Source organism: Aplysia californica, unplaced genomic scaffold (assembly GCF_000002075.1).
Source record: "Aplysia californica isolate F4 #8 unplaced genomic scaffold, AplCal3.0 scaffold01562, whole genome shotgun sequence".
NCBI lineage: Eukaryota > Metazoa > Mollusca > Gastropoda > Aplysiida > Aplysiidae > Aplysia > Aplysia californica.
Window position 1 is genome coordinate 28019 of NW_004798832.1, and position 13253 is coordinate 41271.

Below are 13253 nucleotides of genomic sequence, written 5' to 3' on the forward strand. Positions count from 1 at the left end.
GATAAGGTTGTGTCCTATCACCACTACTATTTATCATATATATGGATAGAATTACAAAACAGGCCAACACAGGCCCTAAATGAATTACTCTTCGCTGATGACTAAAGCCTGGCACACAAAAATGAACGAAGTCTCCAACACCATACCACTAGAATAAACGAAGAATGTAACAACTACGACATGAAGATCAAAATCAACAAAATATAGACAATGAAAGTAAACAGAAAGCCAGAACCACTCAGGATACACATCAACAGCAACAGTGTCAGACAGGTCAAAGAATTTAAGTACCTGGGAAGTAAATTCACAGAGGATGTGCGACTGAAAAGAGAAATTGAAACACGAGTACAAAAGGCCAATAATGTTAGTTACCAGCTTTCTCCACTACTGAAACATCCTAACACTCCCATGACAGCAAAACTCAAAATGATCAACACCATATTCATCCCAACACTCACCTATCAATGCCAAACATGGACCACGAACAAGACATTAGAGCAAAGAATTACAACATGTGAAATGCGATGCCTTAGAAAAGCAGTAAGCAACACCAGGCGAGACAAAATTAGAAACTCAATAATCCGAGAAATGGTGGGCACAAATGATGTTATGCATCACATCCAACACCATTAATCAGGTGGTTCGGACATCTCCTACGATTACCAACACACCATCCAGCACAACGTGCCTAAATAAAAAAAATTCGATCGCAACAAGGCCAGGGGGCGACCGAGAAAAACCTGGATAGATCTAGATGGAGTCAAGGAAACATTAACCACTCACGGCATCCCCCTGACCCAAGCTCTCCGGCTGGCGACAGAGACGTCTCTTTCTTCTCGCCACACCCAAAAGGGTATAAGCGGCGGATAAAAGTAAAGAAAAGATTTAGAATTATCATTTATTATGTCTCTTTCAGAATTCAAAGCCAAAAGAAAAAACCCTACTTATCGTCTCCCAGATGTTAATACGTACTAAGACTAAAATTTTCATCATTTTTTTTGGGGTGCAATTAAAAATGTTATAAATATATATATTTGTAGCGCAATTTATAGTCTCTTTGGATGTGCTCTAGAAATATTTTGAAGAAATTCAAATTCTAAATGTTGAAAGAAAAAAGAAAGAAAAAAGTACGTAATCAAGAACAATAGTTAAAAGAATAAAACAGCTTTTCCTCTCTGCTGAGAAATTTTTCATTCCGAGTTAAATACATTCTAACAGCTTGACGACGCTAAGTGAAACTTTTATTTTAACTTGGACTGAAGAAACCTTCAGAAAAAGAAACAAGTAATGTTAGGATTACTTTGAAGTTAATTCAGTTATGAGGGATGAAAAAAGCTGATGAAGAGATTATATGCACATACAAATGAAGGTGATATGCGGATAACGGTAAATAGAGAGAAACAGAGAGAGGGGGGAACACACCCACACACACAGAGAGGGAGAGAGAGAGGGAGGGGGTGGGAGGGAGAGAGAGAGGGGGGAGGAGAGAGGGACGGAGAGAGAGAGAAAGAGAGAGAGAGAGAGAGAGAGAGAGAAAGAGAGAGAGAGAAGACAGACAGACAGACAGACAGACAGACAGACAGACAGACAGACAGACAGACAGACAGACAGACAGAGAAAGAGAAAGAGAGAAAGAGAGAGAGAGGGAGAGAGAGAGAGAGAGAGAGAGAGAGAGAGAAAGAGAGAGAAGAGAGAGAAAGAGAGAGAGAGAGAGAGAGAGTGTGTGTGTGTGTGGAGGGGGGGGGGGGCTGGTGGTGAGTATTCTGAAAAGGAGACACCACAGAAGGGAGGGAATGTTCACCTGTTTCTGAACGCCAGCTCTTGCCGCCTCATTGATCAGAGCACTTGTAGTTTTTTCAATGTCTGCAATGGAGAAGACATTATAAAGAGAATCACAATGAAACAAGTAAGTATGTCACTGAGTATAAGCTTTATTGCAGTTTACATTGAGAGATAAGGGAAATAAATCCACACACACACAAAAACCGTTGACCAATACATTTGTTCAAACGCAGATTAATTCGAGTAAAGCAAATAAATAAAAGTTTAAACTACAGAAACACCAGCCTTAAATTTGTAACGACTGTTAAAATCCGTTTTAAAAGTAAGCAAGGCGCCAAATACAATTCTACACAGAAGCAAGCATGGATGTATTCGATATTCGTGTTCTAATTAAATGACAATGAAAGCCATGGAATGCAAATTAAATGCATTTTTGTTCGATGTTTAATTTACAGAACAGAACAACCCAGGCTTTAATCGTAGTGGAAAAGGAATAGACAGGCGCTATATGAAGCAGAGGCTTTTTCTTTTAATTTTGCAAGGGTATTAAGGTGGAGGAACGTCCCTAAAATAGCGTACCCCTTAATACTGTCGATACCCCGTATAAGACTTAATATATATACATGTATATAGATTGTAAAGCACACAGAAATTACTGTTGAACAGAATTTGCGCTATACAAATTATGCCACCTATCCATCTATCTATTTATCTATCTATCTATCTATCTATCTATCTATCTATCTATCTATCTATCTATCTATCTATCTATCTGTCTGTCTGTCTATCTATCTATCTATCTATCTGTCTGTCTGTCTATCTATCTATCTATCTATATACATATCTATCTATCTATCTATTTATCTTTCTAACTATCTATATATCTATTTATCTGTTTATTGTATTATTATTATTATTATTATTATTATTATTATTATTATTATTATTATTATTATTATAATTATCATCATCATTATTATCATTTTCAGTAAACCTACCTCGATAGTGTGACATTGTTTCCTCAAAAACCTGAAAAAAGAAAAACACACTGTCTAAAAAATAATCACCCTGATCAGGACAAGACGTTTTTGTTTTAAACGAAATGCAAATTGCCCCCAAAACGCGATTCTCTTAATTAAAACAAAGAATATCCTCCCTCTTTCTCTGTCTCTATCTTTCTCTCAGTCTCTTGTCTCTTCCTCTATCTGTCTGTCTGTCTGTCTGTCTGTCTGTCTGTCTGTCTGTCTGTCTGTCTGTCTGTCTGTCTGTCTGTCTGTCTGTCTGTCTGTCTGTCTGTCTGTCTCTCTCTCTCTCTCTCTCTCTCTCTCTCTCTCTCTCTCTCTCTCTCTCTCTCTCTCTCTCTCTCTCTCTCTCTCCCTAAAGCTTTTCACTCTTATCCCATCAGCAAGTCCTTATAATATTATGCTTTCCTTATCTGTATGTCATTTCTCTGACTATTTCTACTGATTATGTGACGTCATCCTTACTCGCTTACCCGTTCTTTCTTTCTACTTTTCTTTTCCTCCTACCTAAATGGCGGCTATTTTATTTTTCAATTTCATTTTTTTTGGTTTTTGTTTGTTTGTTTGGTCTTGCAAGTTAAATACCCGCCATAATAGTAATATCGTTAATAGATCCCAACTAGGCTATCAACGAACCGATGCCCTTTCTGACCTTCTGTCTGTCTGTCCGTCAGTCAAATTACTTATCTGCCCGTCTGTGACTCTATAAGCCTGTAAGTCTCATTACATGTTTGCCCGTTCACGCACCATTGTAATAGATGTTCCGGGTAGGACGTCATGAAACTGGTTGAGCAGCAGTAGCTTCCACATTCGGTCCAGCTCCGCCTTGGGGTACTGGTAGCTGGGGTTCCTCTGACGGGCTAGAGTGGCCACGATCTCCAGGTCCTTCAGCCACACCTCGCAACGTCTGTTGTACTTTTTCACCTTTAGAGGGAGAGAGTGTGTGTGTGTGTGTGTGAGTGTGAGAGAGAGAGAGTCAGGGAGAGGGAGAGAGAGAGAGAGAGAGAGAGAGAGAGAGAGGGGGGAGGGGGGAGCGTGTGTGTGTGTGTGTGTGTGTGTGTGTGTGTGTGTGTGTGTGTGTGTATGTGTGTGTGTGTGTGTGTGTCTGTGCCAATTATAGATAGATAGAGAGTGAGAGAGAGAATGAGAGGGAAGAGAGAGAGAGAGAGAGAGAGAGAGAGAGAGAGAGAGAGAGAGAGAGAGAGACAGACAGACAGACAGACAGACAGACAGACAGACAGACAGACAGACAGACAGACAGACAGACAGACAGACAGACAGAAAGTGTATGTGTGGGGGAGGGGGGGTGAGAGAGAGAGAAAGAGAGAGAGAGAGAGAGAGAGAGAGAGAGAGAGAGAGAGAGAGAGAGAGAGAGAGGGAAGAGGTGGTAGGGGACACAAACAGACAGACAGAAGATAGACAGACAGACAGACAGAAGGACGGTGAGCCCACGTCCGTTGGGATATTGTACACAGTAATTGATGACTGACATAAACTTACATAAAGTCTTGAGGTGAACTAACCACACGGTCTACTTAAGTCAGCTTTAGACGTTTTCCTTATTTCCAAAGGTGTTATTGTAGGTTAAATTATCACCTTACCAGCATGCTGAAAACAATTTCTCTCTTCAAACTATGAACCATAGAGACACGTAACAATCAATGTCGCTAAAACAGAGTTGTATGCCTGCTCCGCAATCATAACAAAACGACCCTTCCCCCACACACACCTTTTCTTCTTCTTCTTCTTCTTCTTCTTCTTCTTCTTCTTCTTCTTCTTCTTCTTCTCCTCCATCGCATCACACTTGAAGTCCGGTATCTATCATATTACTGGGCTGTCCTGTTCAGTTCATCTGTCGGCCCGTACAGCTTCTCTTGTGTGTCAATGGGTTTGGCCACGTTTCCTGTCTCAGGGCCCAGTGTGTCTTGCTGTGCTGAAGGATGTATTCCACAGGTTGGTCCGCCTCTCCACATTGGCATTTGTGACTGTACTGATCCCTACCTTTTTGGCATGATTTTAGCCTCAACAATCGATGTCGTAAAAACAGAGCTGTATACCCACTCTATAACCATACAAAGCGACTCCCACCCCTCCCCCCTCCCAACCTTTTTTTTCTAGCCAGTGTTACCTGAGCCCACGTGGTGTAGGTTCCGTTGTGCAACTCCAGATAGAGCTCTCCCCTCCAGCGACACAGCATATCAGGCTTCTCCTTCTCCACGGCATCGAAGAACTCGTCCGAGTTGCTCATATGCACCCTGTGATTAGAATAGAAGCCTTGTCAAAACTTTCGCTCTTTAAGCATGTAGCGTACTCACAAGTCCGACCAGACGTATTCCAAAGGCAAAGTCGCGGCACATTTCGAACCGCCTTACGCAAATCAGCACCATCACAAATTTACATAAAACGTTTAAACTTTGAGGTAAAGAAAATGGAAATTTAAACTTCTGTATGACTAACGAAAGTATTATGCTTCTTTTTTAGGAACCCAAAACAGAGCGTGTTTCAAGTGAGCAAAATATACGTTCTCAATTAGATTAGTTTAACGTGTGGGGAAAAACTACGGTGTTTGTTTAGGCACGGTTTTTGTTGTTGTTGTAAAGATGACGTTATGGGTATTGATCTTTACTAGATTTGTGTATTAATGGTCATGTAGTTATTGAGACAAAAGGTCTTTAATCCATCTCTCGGTGGTTTCTTTTTAACCTGGTAATATTTATAATTTTTTAGACTCTGTACTCACTTGGGCAAACCGTCACAGTCTTTCATTCTCAGAAGGCGTTCCATCATCTCCTCACTGAGAGTGGAAGAAAGAAAAACACAGAGATGTGAATTTATCCTGAAACGCTTTGCAATGAAAGCAAAAAGCAAACATAATATATACAATGGGCACGATTTCCTTTTCATCAATACGATTCTCTCTTTCATAGCTTGAGAAACATTATTTGGTCGAGAAAAACGATAATTTCAGGAACCATGATAATCATATCTATGGGTACATAATTCCTAGTTCCTCTACTTTCCGTTTGCGGGTGTTTCGGGGGCATCCCTGTTAAGTCTTACTTATTTTTCCCCCTTTGTCTATCTTACGTTTTCTCTGTACCAAATGGGCGTAATGGTGTTGCTGGGCTTCTTCTGACCAAAGTACTCAAACTTGTTCTGTTCAGCCATAATATGTGGTTTACTTTCAGATGTGGCAACTCTTAATCAGGTAAAAGATTAAAATTACCATACCGAGAAAAGCAAGTAAAATTAACTCCTGCCAGGTTTTGAATGTTTTCCCTTCTTCTTATATAATTGGCGTCTATGGTGTAGTGGTTAGGTGTTTTGTGATCACACGTAAAATAAACCTGAATTCCATTCCCATGAACGAAGAATTTGATTGAGTGTCTTTCTGTGCATGTGGGACTTTGCATCCTTCTCAACCAGGGTTGACCCAGAAAGGAAGGGGGGGGGGCGAAGCAAACCTCCTAAATGATCTAAACTGTGTCGATGAGACGTGAAAGACATCTACATTAAAATAAACAAAGAAACAAACGTGTCTTTAGAATGTTTTTAAAAGCGCTCTCTCTCTCTCTCTCTCTCTCTCTCTCTCTCTCTCTCTCTCTCTCTCTCGATATATATATATTAATATATATATATATATATATATATATATATATATATATATATATATATATATATATATATATATATCTCCCTGAAATATTTTTCAAAAATCCTCCATACCTGGGTCCATTCCCGCCATCTCCATAGCCAAACAAAAACAAGCTGCGGTTTGAGCGGCCTTTATCCTGGAAATTCGTGGATGACCGCCGAACCTGAAAAATGACAATAGTATTCAATAATGTATGATAATAATGTTCAGTTTTCAGTTTTGTAAACTTTTTACTGTGCTCACCACAGTTACAGCATTAGGTCATATTATGCCTGCGCAAACATTATGCTCATTAGGGCCCACAGAATAAGAAGACCAACAAATCTGTTTTATGAATGTCCACAAATAAATGCGGTTAAAACTAGAATTTTAAAATAAATAAACGATATAATTTTTGTGTGAGAAATATTGAGTTGAGATAAAGGGAAACAACTGAAAGGCGACTTGCATGTGAATTTTAAAATAATTAACGTTTCCCCCACGATCTCCTTAATCTACTTTTTTGTACATAGAACTACAGTCAGTGAACAAAAACTGCAAGTACCTGGTTCACAGTCCCGGTCATCTTGTAACTGTCCCCGGGAGGGAAATGTGCCAGTACACTGGAGCCGTCGATGCCCTCCCAGTGAAATGTGTGATGCTGAAAACATAAGAAGTCAGCGGAAATTAGACAAGACAATTATAACAATTACAGTGACACTGGCAGTCTTTATTCATCTCACATGTGAACATTTGTCATGATTGTTTACAATAGCGGTGGATGTGACAAAGGTTAGGTGCACTCACACATACACGCAACAGAACAGGACATTAATAAACTGAGCTACGACCCTGTCTGTTTGGCCGCCCGGGTTGAGAGGGATATAACGTCCCAGTCGAAAGATCTAGATAGTCGATTAAAATTCTCCCAACACGTGAATCCAAATCGCGCGTTCTGCATGCTTCGGCAAAGCCCTATAACCGCAACAGCACATGTGCCGGTGCTTCCTCATTTATTTTTCTTTAAAAAGAATGAAAAACAAAAACAAAAACAAAAAGAAAAAAAGTTGCTCCGTTTTACACTGAATTTTATTTTCTCCACTGTTTGATGTCGCTGGTGTTTATGGCGTTGTTACCAGGGGCGGCTCGTAGGTCTTAAAAGTAGGCATGCACAATTAGGTCAAAGCAGGTTGAAGATAGTCAAGGGCATGGCGTGGTAAATGAGATGCTTTCTTCATCCTACCTGTTTTGAGAAAATCTATTTGAAGAAGAAGTCTTCCTTTCGTTCTTTTGCTACAGCAAAAGTGTCCATTATTCTGTTGAAGTTGGGCATGCTGTCAATGATGCCCTTGTGGATTGACATAAACGTCAGTGCGATTTCTAGGATTTTGCTTACTTCTCTAAATGTTGTGTCGAGTTTGTAGTCCTTCAGAGTTGAATAAAGGCCCTGGATTGTACGACCTTGATCAGACTTAAATATTTCATTGCAATGTAATACCCAAGACTCAGTGAGTCTTGGGTAATACTTATAATTCTGTTTGTAACTTGATTTTATGCAAAACCGTTATATTTCAGTAAACGACCCAAAAAGAACTGTAGGAAACGACTTTTGTTAGTCCTGAAATTTGGAGGAGTCGAAGATTGATAGTGCGTTGAATTTATTTTGCTTCAAGAAACTGTCAAAAATTTGAGAAACTATTATGTCACAGGCTTAATTTGCTTAAATTTCGTTGGTGTTGTAATGTCTGCGTCTCTTGGAAGCGTGTTTTCTGTGGTCTATTTTGTTGATGGAATACGTATACTGTTTCTAATTTCATCGACGGCTACTTTAAAAGTGTCTAGCGCTTGTTAGGTTGCTATGGGCGTTGTACTTCTGTGTTAGAGGATCCCATAAACAGATTCAACGTGCGAGAATACTTTGTTAAAAAAGAGCAAAAAGAAGAGAAATGTTTCGCTCTTTAATACATTCAGGATACCATCGTGGGTGGAATTATCGTCCCACTGCTCATACTGAATTTCTGCAAGACAAAGCTGGATCTCTCCTTTCCAAATGAAGACTGTGCTCATTAGTCGAGACTGTAAATTCCACTTCGTTTCAGACGGCCATGGAATATTCCGATGACAAACGCGTCTAAGAATACCGATGCATTTTGAGAGTGGGCAAAACATGTTGAAGAGCCAGCATAGCGTTAGCGAAAATTAATACCTCTGTTCCCCGACAAATCACCGCGAAGGGCGAGTTCGTGAGTTTCACAGAACAAAATACACTCGATAACCTTACACAATACGTGCCTGTTCTTTGTCACCTGTTCGCTATTGTTAGACGTTGCAATGCGATGACCAACGACTAGCTGCGCTGCTATGTCTACTTGTCCGAAAGTATGATACTTACCTGCGCTCTTGATGACTCGTTATTTTAATGCGTTGTTTCACATAGACAAGATCAGTAAAACCTGTCTTAGACTATTGCTTGGGGTCCTCAGTTCCAAAAAGCAGACAGGAGAAACAACAGGCCTACAATGAGTATTTGCAAACGCTGACTGTAAGCCACTCCACTTTTTGTTGGTTGTATTATTTTGATATATTTGGGTACTTAATTTGAGGACTTAATTCTTTCACTCTCTTCTTGTTACTTTGTTTGATAAACTGATTTTATTTGCAATCAACTTCATTCATCATGCATAGGATCCACTCCAGTAATAAAACTGTCACCGCTATACCATTCCAACTTCTAACACAGTGACCTAATTACATCACGTTGACCTCGCTCAAGTTCAGGGTTACAGAGGTGGGGCTAGAGATATAAACGGCAAGACAATGGACCAATCGCAAATCACTGGGAGCACTTCGGTGGATTGCTCCAAAGCTATCATAATACGGGCATTGAAATGTGTAGGCTATCGTGAACTGGTCAGAGATCGCGTTATTTTGAGACTGCCTCTATGGGCTTTGTTCGGCTAGTGCACATTGAGATTGTGCAGCCTTATTAACATTTATGAACTAAGAAACTCGGTAAAAACGTCATCGTTGTTTGGGTGGGCCCATAGAGCATTTTTATGAGATAGATAACACCACTGAACATGTCATTTTTTTACTTGGGTGAAGCACAAGAATTTGATATGGTATAGTAGATGTTGTAGAGTTTTAGATGTTGTAATGAACGAATAAGCTCTGGCGAGGAACCTGTACGGAAAACTGATTGAATGGTGCAAGGTAAAGGTTCTTTTATTGTCTCTTTGTGGAAGTTGTGCGCATTAAAATTTTTGGGCGGCAATGCACGACCGTGCTCTATGGACGAGCCGCCGCGGCGCTTTTCCCTTTCGTCAACCCGCAGCCACCTCCCGAATCGTCAGCCACCTCCCAACCTTTGACATGGGTCATACTTCCATCTATTTATAGGTAGTTAAATCTACCGGAACATGTATTAGGCAAAGTGATGAGCAATGATAGTCGCAATAGAGAGATTGTTTTGGTCTCTCTTTACTCATCTGCACCACACGAATTTAATTGACGTTTTCCCCTGGACTCTGCCTTTACTAAAGTCTCGAATTTAAATCTAGTTGCAATCTAGTTGCAGGTTGCAGATTTAATAAATTGCCGACAGAGAGAGAGAGAGAGAGAGAGAGAGAGAGAGAGAGAGAGAGAGAGAGAGACAGAGAGAGAGAGAGAGAAGGGGGAGGAGTAGATCTTGCGAGAACTTCCAGGCAAAACAAAATGGCTACCCGCGTAGTTCGGCTCGATTCGAAAAGTGATAGAGCCATAGCATCTTTGTAGACGATCAAATTAGCTTACTTTTGTGCTATAACGTCATTTTTTCTTTGCTGTTGTCAATTTGATCATCCACACCGATAGAAAGAATTTCAAAGTTAGGAAAAACAGGTCTTGTTTCACACTGGGTGAGAATAGCCAACGCTGGCAAGTCTCACCCGGGGTGAGAGGTCAATCGTAGGGTTTTTATTCTCATCCCGGGTGAGGATAGCCACTTCCTTACTTAAAGGATTAGGTGATTAAACTTGATCTCTTATTGACAATATAAAAGTCAATTTAAGCTTCATTTCGTTAGAAAAAAATGTGTTAAGTTTGCTAACTTCTTAGACTTTGTGTTAAACAACACTTTTAACAAAACGAATCCTTACAAGCCTAGGCTTGGCCTTTGTAATCTCGAAGGTTTAGAAGTAGAAGTAGAAGAGTCTACTACTAGAGTCTAGAGTCTAGTTCAATTTATTTAATCTCTTGAATGTACTAGATAACAGAAATCTGCAACCTGCCCCTTAGATTACAACTCTAGATCTAGATCTAGATTCGAGATTTTAGTAAAGGCAGAGTCCAGGGAAAAACTTCAAGAAATTCTCGTGGTGATGAGTAAAGGGAGACCAAAACAATCTCAATAAATAATATATCGCGACTATCACGCACATCACTTCACCTATACATGATCCGGTAACTACCTATAAATAGATGGAAGTTTGACCCGTGTCAAAGGTTGGGAGGTGGCTGACGATTCGGGAGGTGGCTGCGGGTTGACGACACCATTGCTTAATGTTGCTGCTAATGTTGCTTTTTTTGTTGTTGATGTTCTTGATGTTATTTGCCGTTTGTTTTTGTTGTTGTTGATGCTGCTGCTGTTGTTGCTGCTGCTGTTGCTGTTGTTGTTGTGGTGATGGTGGTGGTGGTACTGTTGCTAAGAGGGTAAGGTATTGCTGTAATTTTGCCTCTAGGGACAATATTAATTTGATTACAGAAAACGCCAGTGTATCACTTCCTTTCTGTACATTACATATAGCAATGTGCTAATGAATTGTGGCATGAAACAATTTGAACAATGGAAAGGTTATGTAGAGTTCGATATCAATAGTGTACACTTCCTTTCATTATCTTTGAAATGTGATGATTCTTACATCTAGAGGCATAATGATATATAAAGAAAAGAAGTTTCATCGAATGGGAATTTATAATGCTTACAGGGAATTTATTGATGATACTCCAACTCATTTTCTGTGTGACAAATCTGTTTATGTCGCAGTGACGCAGGATCTGTGGGAACTGGGCTGAGTAGCCAAAGGTATCCGGTAACCAAAACTGAAATGAGAATTGTAGGTTTTTCAATAGAAGTTAGACATTAGTATGACAAATATGCCGGCAAATTTTTATTAAAATACCAATCAAAATGTAAACTTGGAAATCGTGGGAAAATCTATTACAATAACAAAAGTTAAAATGTTAAATACTCAGATCTATGTGAATTGAACCTGAAACAAAAAGAATAAAAAGACTTTCGTAGACTGTAAGCTTGATTTAGAATGTCGACCGATGGGATATTCCTTGTATTATCTCTGTCAAAAAAAAAGTCCTTTCAATCATTAACTCACGTTGGCTATGCGTACGTTAAAGGGGGGGGGGAGGGGAGGGGGGATACAGAGTTTGAAAAAAAATACTTGACTCTAACTAACTTACTAACTTGGGCAGTGCTTAGACACTGTGTAACAAAACAACTTTTAAAAAATAGGCTGTGTACATAAACAGAAGAAAAAAAATCAAATCAATCTCCAAATAATGGGAACATTAAATAATACATTGATTACCATTCTAGAGTATCCAAATATTGTTTTATACAATTCATGTTCCATTGATAAACCTGCTCGATCTTTAAAAATAATTACGCCTATAATAAGTGTGTATATTATGATATATGTGTGCATTTTTTTCCACCAAGAAAGCAAATCAAAACAAAACAACAGAACAAAACAGAACCAAGCTTACTACTGATGATTTCTCACCTCTTTACACTGGATGCCGAACTCTTTGATGAAGAAGTTCTGTCCGTACAAGAATTGTCTCACACACGCCTCGCCGCTCGGAATGTTGCCGTCCTGTAACAGTAACACAAACACTTGGTAGTTTTGTTCTCTATTTGGAAGAATAAAATGTTAGTGATTATAAGTAGCATTTCTATTTACTAAAGAAGAGATGTATTTGATAAAGTCTGCATTAATTTACCCGATTTGATCTTATTGGATCATACAGTTCGGGTGCACATTCTTGTTCTTTACTCTAGGCTTTAAACAGATTGGACGAATAACACGTTGGTGATTATCTATAAGTAGTATTTCTATTAAAATTCATTAACCGAGAGTTCTATTTGATAAAGTGTGCACCAGTCAACGCCATTAATCTACCTGACTTGATTTTATTGAATCATGCACTTTGGGTCCACATCATTAATAGGTTTCTGTTCTCGTGGTTTTAGGGTGTTTTGGGGGTCTTTTAATATATATGTCACGACGCGGTGGAATCGAGCGCTTGTCAATTTTTAGGGCATGTGAAATTATAGGTATATTCCTATGCTTGTGAACTTTTTTTGCTTCAGATGAAAGAAATATAGATACTTGTAAATAGCAAACTTTCATATTTGTGCCTTCGATCCACTTTTTCGGTAAAATTCACAGAGAAATGTGTTTCAATTGCCCATCAGATGAAAAAATGTCGATTTCTTCGACTTCATCATTTTGACGAACACACTGAGGATCTCTTTCTCGCAGTGAAGGTTTAAATATTGAAAGCGGTGTTAAACACACTATAATATCATAAAGAAATTCTCATTACCATTTCTACCCATGTACCTCCGACAGGAACAAACTGTCCAGTTTTCACAAAACTGAGGATTTCTTCCCACAGGCTGGGATATTTCTCTTTTACCCAATCGAGCTGTTGCGCCTGTCAAAAAGTAGTATACATTGTATTAGTGTTTTTACACTCATATGTACATTCAGGTATTCTAACACAATTTATCAGAGGCACACACACACACACACACA

General features: G+C 39.3%; 1 protein-coding gene across 1 annotated transcript in view; it reads right to left on the bottom strand.

The window, feature by feature from the left end:
* Positions 1–13253, bottom strand: part of LOC101852078 (alpha-mannosidase 2C1) — a gene marked incomplete at both ends in the record, with an annotated part of 37935 nt that overhangs the window by 17716 nt on the left and 6966 nt on the right. The window contains 10 exon segments of the mRNA XM_005113029.2: positions 1802–1863; positions 2781–2811; positions 3552–3728; positions 4933–5059; positions 5545–5598; positions 6531–6622; positions 7004–7099; positions 11401–11517; positions 12216–12308; positions 13042–13152. Coding sequence (XP_005113086.2) covers positions 1802–1863; positions 2781–2811; positions 3552–3728; positions 4933–5059; positions 5545–5598; positions 6531–6622; positions 7004–7099; positions 11401–11517; positions 12216–12308; positions 13042–13152 — 960 coding nt within the window.